Source organism: Grampus griseus (genome assembly GCF_964374135.1).
Source record: "Grampus griseus genome assembly, chromosome: 2".
In the NCBI taxonomy this organism is placed as follows: Eukaryota; Metazoa; Chordata; class Mammalia; order Artiodactyla; family Delphinidae; genus Grampus; species Grampus griseus.
Window position 1 is genome coordinate 141584090 of NC_139018.1, and position 22035 is coordinate 141606124.

Below are 22035 nucleotides of genomic sequence, written 5' to 3' on the forward strand. Positions count from 1 at the left end.
TGGGTACCCCTAGTGGTCCCTGAGATCCTTTCAGGATGTCCCTCAAGTCAGACTCCTTTCATGATGATACTAAGAAATTGTTTTCCCTTTTCAGGCTCATTCTCTCACTTGTGTAGAGTGTTTTCCAGAGGCTACGTGACCTGTGATATTGCAACAGATTGAATGCAGAAGCTGGTGTGAGAACCCAGTCGTCTTCTACCAGACCAGACATTAAAGATATTTGCAAAATGTAAAACAAAGCCACTTCTCACTAAGTTTTTGATCCAGAAAATGTAGTTATTTTTCATAAAAATGTAATGGTAACGTATAATAGGTTTTTTAAGTGATGTGATACATATTTTTTCAATTTTAATTTCTAATACAGTAAATATTGATAGATATAAACCCAAATAGACAAAAGTTCTTGAGGGCCTTGAGGTTTTAAGAATTTGTAAAGGGGCTGTGAGACCAAAACTTCTGCAAGCTGCTGGATTAGACAGAACTCCTCTGGGAAACCATCCCTAACTTCTCAGAGAGTTTGGTTAGGCGCCCCCCATGTGCCCGTAACAGAATACCCCCGCTTCTAGCAGCCACCACCTTCAGCTGTAATCACCTGCTTACTGCTCTGTCTTCCCCACTGGCCTTCATGGGCAGGAACTGTGTCTAGAGCACCTAACACAGAAGGTTATTAACTATTTGTTGGCTAAGTATCCACAGTGCTGTCCTCGTCCCTTTGTGATGGGTCCTAGGAACTGCTGTTGGCAGTAGCAGTGGCTTGAAGAGAGGACATCAGTTATCATTACAGCCATGCAATTCTCATCTCTGACTCAGAAAAATGGTGGTGGGCCCGGGACTGCTCACAAAGTCTTGTTTAAAATAGTATCATTTTAATCACAGATTCTAGGGAAAATGCAGTCCAAGTTCTAGACTACTAGAATTAGTGGTTTACATTTAGAACGAAAGATGTTTTCCTGTGGTGGGGCAGGAGGTTTGCATCACAAAGAGGTTCCAAAATAAGAAAATGTTAAATATATGAAAAATAAATATAAATAGTATCTGAAATTCAATATGTCTTCTAATTTAGTAGACAATGTAGGTCAGAACAGTATCATAAATATCAAGGATAACCTGACCGATATGACTATCTCTTCTTTATAACGACAGCTTATTCATGATCGAACACCCTTCTTGGAGGGTGGAGGAGGAGCACTGGCTCACTAATTTGGGTATCTTGGTGGTTTGGTGCAACATCCAGCAACAGAAACAGGAATTTTAACTAATATCACCCCTGCCGCATCCTCTCTGCTCAAGACACTGTGTGCGTTCTTAGGGGCCCTGTCCAGGAATGTGTGTGGGAGTCTATACATTTTCACCCTCTTAATAAATTAGGTGCTACAACTTGGACTGAGGCAATGGTGGTGTTGAGCTGCTCGAAGTCAAGCTTGTTTGAGCGAATGTAACATTTTGATATTCTGTGAACCATTTAGCATCCACAATGCTGCATTTCATCAGTGAGCTGGTTCTCTCCTTAAAGCCTCCTGGGGTCATCTTTTGGTAAGCTTCCTCTTCCCTTTACAGGCTGGGGAGGAAGGCGACCTGAAGAGTGGTTATGCGACTCAAGTTCATTAAGAAAAGCACAAGTAAGATAGTAACGCCAGTGCTGTGTCCCCAGAGCGATGAGAGATACTCTATACCCGGGCGCTCTGTACAAACAGTCTGACTCTGTGTGGTGGGGTCATGAAAACCCGGCACTGAAAGACTTCTCATCTTTGAACTATACATCACAGACACTGAAATAACCTGTTAATTGCCTTTACTCTTTGATATCTTAGTATTTCAAAAATCTTCAATCAGGCAGTTATTCTTCCTTTCAAAAATAGTGGTTAAATAGAAATCGGAGAAAACGTTTCATTCTGTGGACTTCATAGTGTGAAATGAAAATCAGACAAGTTTTGGGGAGCTACAATCCTAACTTTAAAAGCTCCCCCGCTTCCTCCCCCTCTATTGTGTGAACTAGTTCATGACGCCTTATCCCAAACCCTTGGGGCCAGATGTTTCTGAATCCAGAATTTCTCAGGCTTTAAAAAGGCAGAATGATGCATATACTGTCATGTCATGGCAATGCCCCCATAATAAATCCATTAACATTTCTGTATGGAATATATAGTAAAAAAATCCACACAAAGGGAGATTTAAAAAGATTAAAATAGCCTCACATCATTTCAGGTCAGGTTTTGTGGCTAAATGAGTTTAAATTCTGGAATTGAAAATCCAGGAATCTGGATCTATAGAACACCGTTTCTCAATCTGTGGTCCCTGGAATAGCATCAGTGTCCCCTGGGAACTTAGCAATGCAAACTCTCACATCTCGTCCCAGACCAAGTGAAGCAGAAATTCTAGGGGGAGGGCTCAGAAGTCTGTTTTAACAACCCTCCAGGTGACTCAGAGGCATGCTAAAGTTTAAGAACCACTGCCTTGGAAGAAATGATTGCCACCAGACGTCTTACCTGTCTCTGCTCCTGCGGGAGGGGAATGTGGCCTTACAGCCCTCCAGCGTGCACGTGTGCGTCTCTTTGGCATGCATGTTCTTGTGATGCATCTTCACACCGCAAGCGTTTTTAAAAGTCTTCTTGCAGATGTCACACTGGAAGCGATTTTCCTCCTTCGGCCTCGCTAATGTGTGCTGACCTGAGTGCTCCAGCTCTTTGGAATCTTCAAAACAAGGAAAAGCCATCCCCCGGCTGGACAAAGCACTGAGGAGGCCCCCAGCCAGAAGGCGCTGCTGCAGTTTGACGTAGTCAGGAAAAGGGACACAGGGCTCCACCCCGGGGGCGAGGTGAGGTTCATGGCCACCATCCTCCCCGTCCCGTGGCACCACGGTCAGCACTGACTTCTGCTCAGTCTCCCTCTCCGAGTTGTATGTGGCCTGCTCGGGGGTTTGGCGGAGGGCTCCACTGGACTCGATCGCCGGTTTGAGATGGCAGGGCCTCTCTCCTTCAGGACCAGGCTTCCCTAAGCTTCCCAGTGGGGCTCTGTCTGACCGGGGACTGCAGGTCTCCAGCTCGTCTTCACTGACCACCTGCAGGGGCATGTCTTCATCTGAGCTGAGAGTGTGCCTCTTCTCATCCGCTATCTCCACAGCCTCCTTCTCTATTTTGATGGGCATGCTGGACTTCCGCGATTTCTTCTTGGGCAGGGCATCGAATGGCATCTCGTTGGAAACCAGTTGTTCCGGGATTGAAGAGGACAGCAGAGGGAGGGAAGGTAGCATCCCAGGTGTGTTTGCTAGCTCAGCCGGGGTGGCCGGACTGCGGTAGAAAGGAAGGACCGGCTGGACCGTCTTCAGGTTGGGAAAAAGCACTCCGTTTTGGCCAATGCTTGGGAAGGCTGGCTGGCTCCGGGAATCCTCCCCTGAACCAGTGTAGCCAGGGAAAGGTCGACAGTCTGGAGAAGTCACCCTGAAACCGGGGCGCTTATAGCTCTCAGAGGCAGCCAGGTTCAGGCTGTTCCTCAGGTCTTTGTCCCTGTTGTTTCTGTTCATTGGCATATGCAGCCGGGGGTTGGGGTTGGCGCTGTGGCGGTTCCGGCTCCTCAGGGAGCTGAACACCATGTTACAGCCTTCGATGGTGCACTTATGCTTGATCTTCAGGTGGACGGCATTGTAGTGGATCTTGAGGGTGCCTTTGTCGTAGAAGGTCTTCTCACACGCTGTACAGAACACCCGGCCCTTCTTTGTGCTGAGGCTGTTCCTCTCGGACTTCACTTTGCCCTCTGGGGACAACTGTGTCCTTTCGAGCTTTGTGATGATGTTGTATGAGCTGGAGTCACTTAAATGGGCACTGTCTTCCTTTGTAGTAACAGGACCTGGACAGTTTAGACACTGCTCTTTTTCAACCTGAAATGGGGTGGAACTGGAAGTTAAGAAGCTGCTGTTGGGGAAGGGTCCGTGGATTTCCTGTTTGGGGTCCTGACTTTGGTCCTGACCCTGCTCCAGCACATATGGTTCGGGCACTGACCCTATCAGTGCGGGAGGCACGGGGTTGAAGAACTGGAAGGGCAGCATGAAGGTCATGTTGTTTATGAGGTTCTCAAAGGGGTGTATACTGCCGGGGTTTCCTTTGTCTACAGGAGGGGGGAGGCTGCCACTCCGGTGGCTGCAGCTCTCGATGAAAGCCCTGATATCTACGTTCGCCGTGGAGGGCGGGATGATGATGGACTGCTCTTCCTTCTCTTGAATTACCATGAGCTCAACGATAGACTTGGTCTCTCCAAAACGAAGAAACTGCTGCAAGGTGGCCAGCTCTTCCTCACTGGTCATGATGCTCCAGTGATCCAACACCTTTCCTGATGCATCCTAAACCCAAACCAGAATTAAGAAGGGCAATTAATTGACTATTCCTTACCCTTTTCTCTAAGAAAGGAACCACGTGTGTGGTCAGGGCCTCCACCAGCACCACACGGCACTTTTGTACATATTAGAAAAAGACACCCCTGCGAGCACAAGGCTTGATGAGTTCAGCCCTCGCTCACCCCACTGTCCTAGGACAGAAACTCTGTGCAGAAAATAAACTGCACAAAGGTAAGCAGTGGTCCAGAAGAGAGAAATAAAATATCACTCAAGCCTAAGGGAAGTTTGGTGATTATTTTCCATCTTATTTCAAACCAATTGGTTGTCTTGCATCAGGCATAATTTTCCTCCACTAAAATTAAAATATGTATCATTTGAACAATAGTAGCTTCTTTATCTAAAGAGTATAGATGAGGCAATCAGGCCTAGATATAGTTCAAGTATTTATTCGCTGCAAGTTTAATAATCTTTCCTAAGCAACTAACATTGAAAAACAAATGAACCTGTATTGATCTATTGCCTATGTTCACAAGGCAGAGCTGTAATTACACTGGAGTGTTGGAGATCTTTCAAACTCTAGCAAGGCCTAACTTTTCCCAAAACTACAATAAATATTTTATCACAGAACATGTATTTGATGGCCTACTGAGATTTTTCACAGTGCATGTAAGAGTTCTGAAGATGATGAGGAATGTAACATCATAAATTTTTCATGCACTAGAGGTTCAAGGTAATTGATTCCATATTTTTAATCCTAACACTAGAAAGCAAGATTATTAGGATCATTAAATATTGATCTATGTCATAATGTAAGATCATAATGCTGCTCTACATAAAAGGTGGTTTCTAGCCTGCTGGGGGTCCTGCACTCGAGGTGAGCAAACATGTTTCCAGAGGAAGACTGGAGGCATTGTCAGAGTTCGAAAGAAGTGGGTTCAAATTCTCAGTCTGCTGCATACAAGCTGAGTGACTTCAGCAAGATTTAGAAGCACTCAGTCTCTGGTTTTCCAACTGGGAAATGGGGATAATCTACCTACCTTGTGAGATTACTGGAAGAGGGTCTAAGTCAATAAATGGCTGTTATTAGTGTTTGTTTCAGGGTTATGGCCCAGCTGAGTTAGACTGAAGTATATGTTAGTCTTGGAAATAACATTCATCCACCCATTTCGTTGAAATTTTTATCAAAGTTAGCTGACATTTTCTAGTGTAGTGACAAGAAATAAAATGTTGTAGCTGTTTCATATGTCAGAGAAATGATAGAATTCACACCAGGGAATATGTTCTTTGCTGTTGAAACACCTTGATAGCCTCTCTGGATAGGAAGCATAAGGCCTACCCCCCACAGTATGGTACAGAAAAAGAGGTACAACACTCTGCAAAGGAAAGAGATGAGAGAAGGGCCGAAAGGCATGGAATGATGGAGAGACGTAGAGAAAATGCGAGGAGGCCAAAAGGAACTGGAGAGGCAGAGAGAGAATGAGCCAGAGCATGCAAAGAGACATATCACAAGGTGATGGAGCCTGGGAAGGAAAATTGGCAGTAGGATGGATGGCAGAGGGCTTTAAAGAACAGGAAGGTGTGGCATGAAATTGTAACTGTTTGCTGTGCGGTTCTGCAAGGTAAGTTCCCTTCCTCAACCCCAAACTCTCAGTAAAATCTGAAACATGATGTCTTGTGTCAGTAAATAGTTTGAGGATAATAAAAGAAACGGAGGCATCACCAAGGATGGGGCAAATGGCTGACTGTGGAAGAGCTGGCTGAGTGAAACCTAAAGCAGAGAATATGTAATGCTCCCGCATCCTCAAGTCTTACAGATACCTTGAGGAAAGGCACTGGATTTCACCCAGCACATGAGGTAGCGCTTAAGACATTAGAAATAACTATGAAAGGGAAGGATGACTACCAATGGCTGTAGCACTGTAGGCAACGGGGTTACATCAGTTCCAAGGACACGAGCTTCGGAAGACATTCTAGGAGAACAGTGCCCATGGTCCCCATACCTGCAGCACGTATCCACGGATGTAATCCTGGAGGGTCCAGTCCAAGGCATGGAGGATCTGGAGGACCTCATCTTGCTTCAACACACTGAAGAGCCGGTCCAGTAGGATTTTCAGGCGAACAGGGATGGCCTGGGTCCCATACAGCATGAGGCTGCTAATATCAAACACCACGTTGGACTGGACAATCTCCACCTGGCTTGTTGGATACACGGGGGGAATCCTTAGCTTACTTAGAGCTGAAAAAGTGAATTGAAGAAATATCGTTTTTCAAGATTCTACTTTTAAGAGAAACAGTGCACAGAAGTAGGTTAGCGCTAACTCTCAGTTATTTGTTCCAGTAGAAAAACCACAAATACGCAAACAATTAATAATCTTAATAGCTATCTGGCTCCAAGTTATTCTCAGGAAATTCTAAAATAAAATGGACTAGCCTGAGAGGCTTCTTTTCTCCCTTTCCTGTGGGGTGCCTAAGGAGTAAAACAGCCGCGAGTAGGGACCGTGCACGGAAAACAGGTAAAAACGAAGGCGGCAGGTGCATAATCAAGAGGATGGAAAACCAGGAAGCACAGGGTCTGGGGAAGAACCTGGACTTGGAAATCCAACAGATCTGGGTTTGAGCCCTGGTCTGCCACTATCTAGTTGTTGGGCTGGGCAAGTTAAGCCACTGAACTCCATGCTGTCCAATGCAACAGTCATCAGTCACAGATGGCTATTCAAATTTAGATTTAAATTAACATAAAATAAAACTAAAAATTCAGTTCACCAGTTGTGCTAGTCACATTTCAAGTACTTGTAGCCACATGTGGCTAGTGTAGGGCTGTCAGGTACAGCAAATAAAAAAACAAATAAAAATTAAACTTGAATATACATTTCAGATAAAAAATGAATAAGTGGTATACACTTAAACCAAAAATAGTCTTTGGGATATACTTAGGCTAAAAAATTATGTATAGTTTAACTGAAATTCAAATTCAACCGAGCATTCTGTTTTTCCATCTAGCAGCCCTGGGTTACAGGCTACTATATTAGACAGCACAGAGCATTTCTACTGTTGCAGAATGACAGCCCTGAAGCACCATTTTCTACATCTTTAGAAGGGGGTTGATAAACACTTATCATATAGAGTTGTTAAGATTCAAAGAGATAACATATATAAAGCTCTTAGGCTGTTACCTGGCACATAGCAGTAACTTAAAATGTTAGCCGTCATTCTTAGATATTAAATCTGTTCCTGAATAACTAAGTTATTTAAAGGGAACACTAAAGACCAAGAGAGGGGGCAAAATAAAGTTACCGTGGGCCACCCATCCATGTCTGCACTGCTCACACTGACGGTGGTGTATTTTCCCTGGTTTGAAGCTTTGGCAACTACAGTTCAGAGTACAGCCGATGGCCTGCAGAAGAGAACACAGGGATACCTGGCATGTTAGTGAGGCGTGGAACACACATCACATTTACATAACAAAACACACTCCTCCACTGAGCAACGTTCTTTGAGTGATGTGTGCCCACTCTGTGCCAGGCCCAGACCTGTAGAGTGTATCCTGGAAAGCGGGGAAGCTGGCCCCAGACCTGGAGACGGTGAACATGCTACACAGATGTTCTGCATGCGAGAATGGGCTAAAATCCCAGAACTCTTTATAAGAAAGGATTACAGGTGGGAAGGAAACATCTTGCTTGTTATTAAGGACACAGAAAGGGTGAAGAAGAGTCACATTCTCACTGAATCTCTAAGTTGACCAGAATAGCAACCCTGAAAGGTATACACCAGCTACCCTGATGCAAGTAAATAGGAGAGCGATCAGAACTGAGAGTAACACACGTGTGTAATTCGTTACCCCCCAAAATGAGGCAGAGGCTGAATATCAAGACAGATTTGAGGACATGCAATGGCTGACCACACTGACGATGATTCCCCGACCCCGCTCACTGGACTGTGTGACTAACAGACGCACACAGGCTGGACAAGCCCTGCATCGATGCCCAGGCGCAGGTCGAAGTGTCGGGTGTGGTGTGGGGGTGTGGAGTGTGCAAACACACAACTGAAACTGAAACTAGAGATGTACGTGACAACAAAGTTCTAGTATTAAGAACAAAGCTTCACGTGTATTTTTTTTTTTTTTTTTTTTTTTGTGGTACGCGGGCCTCTCACTGTTGTGGCCTCTCCCGTTGCGGAGCACAGGGTCTGGACGCGCAGGCTCAGTGGCCATGGCTCATGGGCCCAGCCGCTCCGCGGCATGTGGGATCCTCCCGGACCGGGGCACGAACCCGTGTCCCCCGCATCAGCAGGTGGACTCTCAACCACTGCGCCACCAGGGAAGCCCACTTCACGTGCATTTTTAAGATGAATTTCTCAAAAGGGGATAGAGGCCTGAGGAACGTAATCTATTATTAAAGAGAAAAAGCTCTCACAGGAGCTCTGTCAGTGATATTCCTGGGAAGCACCACTGTGTGGAATCTGTATGATTCAAGAGAGCTTTAACACTGGGGAGTGTCTCTGTGTTTGGAGGGGATGAAAGAGCCCTATGACTATGGGTTTAAACCCTCCATGTGACAATTAAGGGACTATGTGGCCTTGGGTGGGGACAGGGAAGAGGAGAATCTGGCCTAGGACACTTTAAGGAGTACATAACTAGTCCTCACTCAAAAATCAGTTGCTGCTGGGATTGTAAAATGGTGCAGCCACTTTGGAAAACCGTCTGGCTGATCCTCACAAACACAGTTACTATACAACCAAGCAATTCCACTCCTAGGTATAAGCCCAAGAGAACTGAAGACATACGTCCACGCAAACTTGTACCCGAACTTTAAATAATCGGCATTATTTATATTAGCCCCGAAGTGGAAACAACCTCAATATTGATCAGCTGATGAATGGATAAACAAAATGTGGTATGTCCATACAATGGGATATCACTAGGCCATAAGAATGAAGTACTGACACCTGCTAAAACATGGGTGAACTCTGAAAATATTATGCTAATGAAAGAAGCCAAGTACAAACAGTCACAGGTGGAATGATTCCATTTATGTGAACTGTCAAGGACAGGCCAATCCACAGAGGCACAGAGCAGACTAGTGGTTACCGGGGTCGTGGGGAGCAGGTAGGGATGAGGAGTGACTGCTAATGGGTGGTAGTGGGGGGAAAGGGTTATCTTTTTTGTTTGTTTTCATCTTTTTAAAAAAATTAATTAATTAATTAATTTTTGGCCGCGTTGGGTCTTTGTGTCTGTGGGCGGGCTTTCTCTAGTGGCGGCCAGTGGGGGCTACTCTTCGTTGCAGTGCGTGGGATATACTCCTTGGAGCAGAACTGCTGGATCATATAGTAACTCTATGTTTAACTTTTTGAGAAAAATCCCAAACTGTTTTTCAAAGTTTATATTCCTACCAGCAGTCTATGAGGGCTCTGATTTCTCCACATCCCCACCAACACTAGTTGCTGTTTGCCTTTTCTACTGTAGTTATCCTACTGGGCATAAGTGGTATCTCACTGTGGTTTTGATTTCATTTCCCTGACGGCTAATGGTGTTCAGCATCTTTTCATGTGCTTGACGGCCATCTGTATGTCTGTTCAGATCTGTTGCCCAGTTTTAAATTGGGTTGTCTTTTTAGCATTGAGTCATAAGAGTTCTTTATATACTCTAGGTACAAGCCCCTTACCAGATGTACGATTTGCAAATATTTTCTCCAATCCTTGGCTTATCCTTTCACTTTCTTCACAGTACCCTTTGAAACACAGATAGTTTAAATTCTGACCAGAATTTCTTTTTTTTTTTTTTTTTTGCGGTACGTGGGCCTCTCACTGCCGTGGCCTCTCTCTTTGCGGAGCACAGCCTCCGGACGCACAGGCTCAGCGGCCGTGGCTCACGGGCCCAACTGCTCCGCGGCATGTGGGATCTTCCCGGACCGGGGCACGAACCTGTGTCCCCTGCATTGGCAGGCGGACTCTCAACCACTGCGCCACCAGGGGAGCCCCAGAGTTTCTTTCTGAGGTGATGAAAATGTTCTAAAATCAGGTAGTAGTGATGGTTGCACAACTCAATGAATACAGTGAAACCACTCAGTTGTATACTTTATAAGGGTGAATTTTATGGTATGTGAATTATATTTTGATAAAAATATTATTTTAAAAAATCAGTCCACTATACTCCTATTAGAATGGCCAAAATCCAGAACACTGACAGCATCAAATGATTGTGAGGATGTGGAGCAACAGAAATCTCATTCATTGCTGATGAGAACGCAAAATAGTAATAAAGCTACTTTGGAAGACAGTTTGGTGGTTTCTTATAAAACTAAGCACACTCTTACCGTACAATCCAGTAACTGCACTCTTTGGTATTTACCCAAAGAAGCTGAAAACTTATGCCCACACAAAACCTGCACATGGATGTTTATAGCAGCTTTATTCATAATTTCTAAGACTTGGAAGTAAACAAGATGTCCTTTAGTTGGCAAATAGATAAACTGTGGTACACCCAAACAACAGAATATTATTCAGCACAAAAAAGACATGAGCTATAAAGCCATGAAAGGACATGGAGGAAATGTAAATGCATATTATTAAGTGAAAGAAGCCAATCTGAAAAGGCTACATACTGCATGATTCCAACTTTAAAACATTCTGGAAAAGGGAAAACTATGGAGACAGTAAAAAGATCAGTGGTTGCCAGGGGGTTGGCAAGGGTTGGGGAATGAACAGGAAGAACACAGAGGATTTTTAGGGCAGTGAAAATACTCTGTATGATACTATAATGATAGATACTTGTCATTGTACATTTTTCCAAACCCATAGGGTGTACAACACCAAGAGTGAACTCTAAGGTTAAACCATGGATTTTGGGTGATTATGATGTGTCAAATGTTGGTTCATCAATTATAACAAATGTACCCTCCGGTGAGGGACGTTGAAAATAGGGGAGGCTATGACTACGTGGAGGTAGGGGATATATGGGAAATCCTTGTACTTTCCTTTCAATTTTTCTATGGATCTAAAAGTATTCTAAAAAAATAAAGTCTTTTAAAAAACCAGTGACCTTCCTTAAATACAGGTTAAACTTTACATGATTTGACCGTTATCTACAATTTCTTTTGGATTACAATGGGCCTGAACAGAACAACTAGACAGAGATTTTCAGGTGAAGGAATAGGGCTGTTTATAACTGAGGTGTACAGCAGACAGCAACAGTGTTACCTAATCCCTTCAACAGGCTATCAAAAAACAGGAAATATGGGTAAAAGGGTTTTGCTCTTTGCAAAGTCATAGAATATAACATAAAGACCTCCAGATGATCAGAACAGTCTCTCACTCTAATAATGAATACATTCTCATCTGGGGTATACCATCCCCAAAGGGTGAAAACTATTCCATTCTTTTTATGTATAGAGCACACATATACATACATAAACAGATAGATAGTATATGGTGTGAAACTAAAATTTCATTGTGGTAGGCACAATTAGAAAAAAATTTCTAAAGTCTCCTTAGATGCGTGTGGGGGGGTGAATAATGAAAAATAAGATCAAGAAATATTGCTCTAATGACAGAAATTATTTTACTTTTTGGTTATATAGTTTCTACTTGTGTACACATATACAAATGTATTATTGATAAATATACAAACACACACATCTATATACCTGCACACATAATTATATAGTTATCTTGACTGGAAGTTAAAGGATAAAAATGAGTAATGGTTTAGTTTCTACTACACACTGTCAAAATTTAAGAGTGTCATTACCTCAGTTTGCAGCATTCCTATGTTGTCCAGCTTCTAAACTTCCCTGCGACTCCCTGAATGTCAGCTCACAGGCAAACCAATCATCTATACTCTCAATAGCTACCAGCACACTTAGTACTAAACCTCTGAAATATTTCACCACCTACATTCTACAAATATGACTGTTTTAATGGAAATTTTTAAAAGAAGAAAAGTTCTTATTTTGGATTATGTCCCTCAAGATGCTATTCATTCTTTAAAAACAAGGTATTGGAACTATATAAAGTGAATTCACATTTTATTTACTTGGAAAATAGGACCTGCCTGAATTAGAGAAAGATGTCCTTGAGCACATACTTCCTTCACTCCCTAAAGAGTCTGCTCAGAAGGCTGACTCATGGGAAGCCCCCAGGAAACTCTGAGTGACACTATCTCAGGCCCAGCACAGTGAAACTACAGAGGGAACAATTCCAAGCACATTTCATAGCCTAAGGTTGAAACTCATTTTTTTCTGCATCTCTTGACACCAACTCAGGGTTTCTCAACGTCAGCATTATAGACATTTTGAGCTGGATAATTATTTGTGGTGGGCGCTGTCCTGTGCGTTGTAGGATGTCGAGCAGCGTCCCTGGCTTCTACCCACCAGGTGCCACAGTAACACCTCCCTTCCCCAGCTGTGAAAGCCAAAATGTTTCCAGACATTGTCAAATGCCCCTAGGGGCAAAACTGCCCCCAGTTGACACTCCCTGATCTAACCTGACTATTCACAGTTATAGCAGCTTCTAGTTTGCGGACTGAATTTTAAGCAGTTTTATCTGTAATTCCAATGTATGAATGCTGCTTTATAAGAAACATTCATGTGGTTCTATATGAACCTGTTTGAATAAGGCTTAATAAAGCTCATTAAACATCTATGGAAATAAATCTCAGAAGAATTATTTATGAACTAAAAATGCTAATTACAGTGTCTAAGAAAACTTCCAATATTAAAGCCCTTGGGTTTTTTCCACCCATCTCAGAATCCCACGATGTAGTAAAATTATAGCACCATTATCTGCAGACAAATTAAAACTTCTAAGATGAAATCAAATCAAAAATTCTAATTACAGGACAAAAAGTACTCATGTAAATCAATAATGGAAAACTCTTAAAACTTACATCCTTTCTTTCAGAATCCTGATACTTGTTCCATTCTTCAGAAACATAAGACAGATAGATGTTTACAACCTTCCGAACTCATCAAGACGTGATTATTGCTTTTTACGCACTCATTTTAATCAGACTATTTCCGAGTTGTTATTAATCACTTTGATGTGCTACAAATCAACATTCAAAATTCTGGTTTGCTTTTTTGTAACTATCATTTGCTCATTCATTCACCCAAAAATTACGAACACACCTAGTATAGGATGGATGATTTGGTTATTTTCAGTTTTGGGATGGAAAGTTATGACCTAGATTTTAGGTAGATTTGAGGGTCCCACTTCCTCTCCCAGATACCCTCTACCTTCAGCTTGGGGAGATGCTGCCATGCGCCTTTTGTCAGTAGATGCTGACTTGAACTCCTAGCAGTGGCCAGTGCAGGCACACAGTGGGGCAGATGCACAGACATCCACTGCTAGACAGTGCAGGCCTTTGATGGGATTTGAATTATTGAGCTTGAGAGTAAAAACTGTCCACTTCAAAGCTGTTTTCATCTCTAGTACATGCAAACACTTTCATATCACTGAAGATAAATTCAGGGGGATACTCTTGGGGGACCAGACGGAAGTGGGGAGGAGAAAAATCATAGAGGACTTTTGGGATTTCCAGATTCATGGTATTGACCCTTTGAGGGGAGTCATTTGCGATCTGGCTCAGGAACAAAACTGAACTGCATACCAGCCAGACAACTTTGTAGGGTTAAGTTACTTAGTCCGCCTTGTCCAACAGTAGCCACTAGCCACATGTGGCTACCTAATTAAAATAAAATAAAATAAAATAAAATAAAATAAAAAATTCAGTTCTTTGGTCACTTAGTCATATTTCAAGTGCTTGGGAGCCACATGTGGCTAGTGGCTATTGCACGGGACAGCAGAGAGGAGAACATTTCCGTCATCACACAAAATTCTACTGGGTAGTTCTGAGTCCAAAGGCGAGACTAGCTATTCTTCCAGCATCTGCCCTTCCACATGGTGGCATTCGTATGTAATAGGTGATCACGTTCAATCCTCACTACATCACTGTGAGGAGGGAATTATTCTCAGGAAACAAACTTACGGAAGATTGTTAATTTGCCCAAGGTTACATAGTTTACTGATTGCTTATTTATTACATGTGAGGCACTGCAGTAAGCAGTACCTATGTGTTATCTCATTTCTTACCACCACCCCGTTGTATAGATGAGGAAGCTAGGAACTTATAGGCTACTTGAGGGTGGTCTCAAATCTGGATATTGAGCATAGATGACATCTTGAATTATCAGTACCTGGTACTAACTGCACTTATATTTATGGTTTCATTTAATCTTGACAGAAACTATAAGGATATTAAAGTTCCACATGGTAAAGAAACCCCATTCCCTGAATACATATTTACTGAGTGTTTATGATCTAAACTCTGGGGGCTAAAGTGTTGAATGAGAATGATGAGGTCCCTGCCCTCAAGGAGCTTATATTCTACAAGAGAGAGACAGAATAAACAAGTAAACAAACAATACCTTTTCAGAATAAGGTAAGTGCTATTGAAGAAATAAGCAGAAAGCTTTGCTAGCAATTTTACTGGGTGGCATGGAGAGGCAGGAGTAGTGGTAAGTGCCTTTTAGACAGGGTCATCATCAAAGGCTTTTGAGGAGGTGACACTTGAACTGAGTCCTAAGGCATGGCAAGGAGCCAGTGAAGAACTGGAGATTGAAGGAGTGTTTCGGGCACATCAAGTGCAAAGGCTCTGAGGCATAAAAGAGGTTGGAAGTGCTCAGGGAACAGAAAGGGGACCAGGGTAGCTGGAGTGGAGTTAGTAAGGTTAATGGTAGAAAATGAGGGTCAGAAAGGTGACACAGACCACTGTGCATAGGATCTTGTGGGGCAGGCCAAGGAGTATGGTTTTGTCCTAAGTCTAACAGTGAGCCTTTGAAAAAAGTACGAAACTAATATGATTTGCCTGTTAAAATGACACCTCTGGAGGCAGAGCTGGGGAGCCTAAACTCCTTCCCCCTCATCACACTGAGCATCTTTCACTGAGAGGTAGTACAATCTATGATTGTCCTCAGTCTATGTCTTACTTTTTGTTAAGCCATATAACCTTCAGCTCCATGCCTTGGAGTCTTTGACTATAAAATGGGCTGGGTATCTGTTCCTGCCTATCTCAGAGGCCTATTAGTCATATTAATGAGGATATACAGATAGAGAGTTGAAAAGACCAATTAGCACAGTGAAACTGTTGTTGCTACCAGGTCTACAACAAGCAAGATCTTAGGTCCTCTGGGCTCTAGTGATCTGACTCTGCACAGACAGAGCTACCAAAAATACCTATGATAAAAACCTCCAAAAACTTGTTCTATAATGAATCATTCCCTTAAAGAGGCAACAAAAGTGAAACTCCAAACCAATACCTAGTGGCTAGCACTGGGCCTGATACTTGGTAAGCTTTCCACTGGTATTAAGAGAATAATGAATGAATCAATGAGAAAGCCACACCATGCTTACTAATTACAGACACCCATCCAATATCCTTTGCCTGATCTGCCTTAGTAAAGGAACCTTAATTTCCACGTTTCCTTTGGTGGCCAGGTGACTAAGGATTGACCAATGTGTGCAAGCAGAAGTGGCTGGGTGGAGCTTTACAGAAAGCTCCTTACAAATGGGAGCTGACACTATGGAGAACAGTATGGAGGTTCCTTAAAAAACTAAAAATAGAACTACCATATGACCCACCAATCCCACTACTGGGCATATACTCTGAGAAAACCATAATTCAAAAACAGTCATGTACCACAATGTTCATTGCAGCTCTATTTACAATAGCCAGGACACGGAAGCAACCTAAGTGTCCATCGACAAATGAATGGATAAAGAAGATGTGGCACATATATACAATGGAATATTACTCAGCCATAAAAAGAAATGAAATTGAATTATTTGTAGTGAGGTGGATGGACCTGGAGTCTCTCATACAGACTGAAGTAAGTCAGAAAGAGAAAAACAAATACCATATGCTAACACATATACATGGAATCTAAAAAAAAAAAAAAGGTTATGAAGAACCCAGGGGCAGGACAGGAATAAAGACGCAGACGTAGAGAATGGACTTGAGGACATGGGGAAGGGTAAGGGTGAGCTGGGACGAAGTGAGAGAGTGGCATGGACATATACACACAACCAAATGTAAAAGAGATAGCTAGTGGGAAGCAGCCGCATAGCACAGGGAGATCAGCTCGGTGCTTTGTGACCACCTAGAGGGGTGGGATAGAGAGGGTGGGAGGGAGACGCAAGAGGGAGGAGATATGGGAATATATGTATATGTATAACTGATTCACTTTGTTATAAAGCAGAAACTAACACACCATTTGTAAAGAAATTATACTCCAATAAAGATGTTAAAAAAAATAAAAATAAATGAGAGCTGACTCAGCTGGGGGAATTCTTTGCCTTTCCTCCTTCCTCCTTCTTGGAACAAGAACACGATGGCTGGACCTCATGGATGCAAACTTGAGGTCAACCTCAAAGTCAAGCCCTAAGGATGGCTGAGCAGAAAGGATGGCAACCATTATTAAGGAGCTCTTTTACTAGCAGCCAAATGCTGTTCCTAATTTACACATTGATCTTCCTGTCGACTGTGGAGAGTGACACATAAAAATCATGTGAAAAACTGCTAACTAGTAGAGATCACTGAGGCCAAGTTTAGAGTCTATGGTCCTCTCTTAAATGTGAGATTCTAAGGCTGTGTCAGATTCTCAGTTCTGAGAAACATAATTTCCCAACTTGAAATCAAGGGACCCAGTCAGCTAAATCACAAAGCACTTTTTAAAAGTCACCAAGCTTTAGAATAAAAATGATGCGGGTTTTTCCAAGTTGTATTTTTAAATGTTGAATATAGACAATGGCTTTTCATATGTTCGAGTCCTGGAAATCTACAGTGCATATCAAAAACTGCCCATCTATAATACAAAACATCTTCTAAAGCGGATGGACCACCCTTAGCTTGTGGGGACAGAACTTACTTTCTTTTCATCTCCAGTGAAATTGTATTCCCATTCTCTCTGTGGCTGCAGAGTTAGACTTCCTGGTTTGGGAAAATGCTTGATTCAAGGATGGGAGGTCTCTACCCCATTGCTCTTTGGAGCTACTCTGCCTCTTAACACACATTTTATACTTCTAACTTCTCTTACTAGAACTGGCTTTATTTCTTGTTTTTTTGCTCCCTACTTTCCCTCCTCTCATTTTGCTCTTCTTACACTTTTCATTAAGTTTTTCATTGTTTTTCTAACATATGCGAAACCACAGAGGTACAACTAGGATTCTGAAAATAGTAACATCATTTGCCAGGTGTCCCAGGACAACTGGGATGAAGGGAGAAGAAAACCCATGAGGTCCTTTTGTGTGAGGTAGCTTATCTGCTGCTGGCAGCACTGGACTGATGCCCACCTGGAGAATTACACATGGACCAGATGTTCATCATGCCTTCACCTTCCATTAGTAGTTTGACAAAAATGAAACCAATTTATTTAACAATTTTTTTTTTTTTTGCGGTACGTGGGCTTCTCACTGTTGTGGCCTCTCCCGCTGCGGAGCACAGGCTCCGGACGCGCAGGCTCAGCGGCCATGGCTCACGGGCCCAGCTGCTCCGCGGCATGTGGGATCTTCCTGGACCGGGGCACGAAGCCGTGTCCCCTGCATCAGCAGGCGGACTCTCAACCACTGCGCCACCAGGGAAGCCCTAACAAATTGTTTTTTTGTGGAGGTCGCTGTTTTTTTTTTTTTAAAGCATCTACCATGTACAGGTAACAGTGGGGAGCCTCAGGGAGACACAAAGATGAGGAACTCCCAGTGTCCACTCTAGGGGAGCACATGGCTTCACTGGGGAAAAAAAGTCAGACACCTTGATTCGTCAAGAATTGCTGAACAAGGACTTCCCTGGTGGCGTAGTGGTTAATAATCTGCCTGCCCTTGCTGAATGGATACAAAAACAAGACCCATATATATGCTACAAGAGACCTACTTCAGACCTAGGGACACGTACAGACCGAAAGTGAGGGGAAGGAAAAAGGTATTCCATGCAAATGGAAATCAAAAGAAAGCTAGAGTAGCAATACTCATATCAGATAAAACAGACTTTAAAATAAAGAATGTTACAAGAGACAAAGAAGACTACATAGTGATCAAGGGATCAATCCAAGAAGAATATATAACAATTATAAATATATATGCATCCAACATAGGAGCACCTCAATACATAAGGCAACTGCTAACAGCTATAAAAGAGGAAATCGACAGCAACACAATAATAGTGGGGGACTTTAACACCTCACTTACACCAATGGACAGATCATCCAAAAAGAAAAGAAATAAGGAAACAGAAGCTTTAAATGACACAATAGATCAGATAGATTTAATTGATATTTATAGGACATTCCATCCAAAAACAGCAGATTACGCTTTCTTCTCAAGTACGCATGGAACATTCTCCAGGATACATCACATCTTGGGTCACAAATGAAGCCTCAGTAAATTTAAGAAAATTGAAATCATATCAAGCATCATTTCTGACCACAACGCTATGAGATTAGAAATCAATTACAGGGAAAAAAAACGTAAAAAACACAAAACACATGGAAGTTAAACAATATGTTACTAAATAACCAAAAGGTCACTGAAGAAATCAAAGAGGAAATCAAAAAATACCTAGAGACAAAGGACAATGAAAATACAATGATCCAAAACCTATGCAATGCAGCAAAAACAGTTCTAAGAGGGACGTTCATAGCTATACAAGCTTACCTCAAGAAACAAGAAAAATCTCAAATAAACAATCTAACCTTACACCTAAAGAAACTAGAGAAAGAAGAAACAAAACCCAAAGTTAGCAGAAAGAAAAAAATCATAAAGATGAGAACAGAAATAAATGAAACATAAACAAAGAAAACAATAGCAAAGATCAATAAAACTAAGAGCTGGTTCTTTGAGAAGATAAAATTGATAAACCATTAGCCAGACTCATCAAGAAAAAGAGGGAGAGGACTCAAATCAATAAAATTAGAAATGAAAAAGGAGAAGTTACAACAGATACCGCAGAAATACAAAGCATCCTAAGAGACTACTACAAGCAACTCTATGCCAATAAAATGCACAACCCAGAAGAAACAGACAAATTCTTAGAAAGGTATAACCGTCCAAGACTGAACCAGGAAGAAACAGAAAATATGAACAGACCAATCACAAGTAATGAAATTGAAACTGTGATTAAAAATCTTCCAACAAACAAAAGTCCAGGACCTGATGCCTTCACAGGTGAATTCTATCAAACATTTAGAGACAAGCTAACACCCATCCTTCTCAAACTCTTCCAAAAAATTGCAGAGGAACACTCCCAAATTCATTCTATGAGGACACCATCACCCTGATAACAAAACAAGACAAAGATACTACAAAAAAAGAAAATTACAGACCAATATCACTGATTAATATAAATGCAAAAATCCTCAACAAAATACTAGCAAACAGAATCCAACAACATATTAAAAGGATCATACACCATGACCAAGTGGGATTTATCCCAGGGATGCAAGGATTCTTCAATATATGCAAATCAATCAGTGTGATACACCATGTTAACAAAGTGAAGAATAAAAACCATATGATCATCTCAATCGATGCAGAAAAAGCATCTGACAAAATTCAACACCCATTTATGATAAAAGGTCTCCAGAAAGTGGGCATAGAGGGAATCTACCTCAACATAATAAAGGCCATATACGCCCAACCCACAGCAAACATCATTCTCAATGGTGGAAAACTGAAAGCATTTTCTCTAAGATCAGGAACAAGACAAGGATGTCCACTCTCGCTACTATTATTCAACATAGTTTTGGAAGCCCTAGCCATGATAATCAGAGAAGAAAAATAAATAAAAGGAATACAAATTGGAAAAGAAGAAGTAAAACTGTCACTGTCTGCAGCTGACATGATACTATACATAGAGAATCCTAAAGATGCCACCAGAATACTACTAGAGCTAATCAATGAATTTGGTAAAGTCGCAGGATACAAAATTAATGCACAGAAATCTCTTGTGTTCTTATACACTAACAATGAAAGATCAGAAAGAGAAATTAAGGAAACAATCTGATTCACCATTGCAACAAAAAGAATAAAATACCTAGGAACAAACCTACCTAAGGAAGTAAAAGACCTGTACTCAGAAAACCATAAGACACTGATGAAAGAAATCAAAGATGAAACGAAAAACAGACGGAGAGATATAACATGCTCTTGGATTGGAATAATCAATATTGTGAAAACGACTATACTACCCAAAGCAATCTACAGATTCAATGCAATCCGTAACAAATTACCAATGGCATTTTTTACAGAACTAGAACAAAAAATCTTAAAATTTGTATGGAGACACAAAAGTCCCTGAATAGCCAAAGCAGTCTTGAGGGAAAAAAATGGAGCTGGAGGAATCAGACTCCCTGACTTCAGACTATACTATAAAGCTACAGTAATCAAGACAATATGGTACTGGCACAAAAACAGAAACATAGATCAATGGAACAAGATAGAAAGCCCAGAGATAAACCCACGCACCTATGGTCAACTAATCTATGACAAAGGAGGCAAGGATATACAATGGAGAAAAGACAGTCTCTTCAATAAGTGGTGCTGGGAAAACTGGACAGCTACATGTAAAAGAATGAAATTAGAACACTCCCTAACACCATACACAAAAATAAGCTCAAAATGGATTAGAGATCTAAATGTAATACTGGACACTATAAAACTCTTAGAGGAAAACATAGGAAGAACACTCTTTGACATAAATCACAGCAAGATCTTTTTTGATCCACCTCCTAGAGTAATGGAAATAAAAACAAAAATAAACAAATGGGGCCTAATGAAACTTCAAAGCTTTTGCACAGCAAAGGAAACCATAAACAAGATGAAAAGACAACCCTCAGAATAGGAGAAAATATTTGCAAACGAATCAGTGGACAAAGGATTAACCTCCATAATATATAAACAGCTCATGTAGCTCAATATTAAAAAAACTAACAATCCAATCCAAAAATGGGTAGAAGACCTAAATAGAGAGTTCTCCAAAGAAGACATACAGATGGACAAGAAGCACATGAAAAGCTGCTCAACATCACTAATTATTAGAGAAATGCAAATCAAAACTACAATGAGGTATCACCTCACACCAGTTAGAATGGGCATCATCAGAAAATCTACAAACAACAAAGGCTGGAGAGGGTGTGAAGAAAAGGGAACCCTCTTGCACTGTTGGTGGGAATGTAAATTGATACAGCCACTATGGAGAACAGTTTGGAGGTTCCTTAAAAAACTAAAAATAGAATTACCATATGACCCAGCAATCCCACTACTGGGCATATACCCAGAGAAAACCATAATTCAAAAAGATACATGCACCCCAATGTTCATTGCAACACTGTTTACAATAGGCAGGTCATGGAAACAACCTAAATGCCCATCAACAGATGAACGGATAAAGAAAATGTGGTGTATATATATATATAATATATATTATATATATATATTATATATATATAATATATATTATATATATATATATATATACACACAATGGAATATTACTCAGCCATAAAAAGGAATGAAATTGGGTCATTTGTAGAGACATGGATGGATCTAGAGTCTGTCATACAGAGTGAAGTAAGTCAGAAAGAGTAAAACAAATATCGTATATTAACGCATATACGTGGAACCTAGAAAAATGGTGCAGATGAACTGGTTTCCAGGGCAGAAGCTGA

General features: G+C 41.6%; 1 protein-coding gene across 1 annotated transcript in view; it reads right to left on the reverse strand.

Moving 5' to 3' along the window:
* BNC1 (basonuclin zinc finger protein 1) overlaps positions 1-22035 on the reverse strand; it is a gene marked incomplete at both ends in the record, with an annotated part of 29962 nt that overhangs the window by 2442 nt on the left and 5485 nt on the right. The window contains 3 exons of the mRNA XM_082649091.1: positions 2487-4333; positions 6328-6563; positions 7622-7721. Of these exons, the coding sequence (XP_082505217.1) occupies positions 2487-4333; positions 6328-6563; positions 7622-7721 (2183 nt within the window). The remainder of the gene's footprint in view (positions 1-2486; positions 4334-6327; positions 6564-7621; positions 7722-22035) is intronic.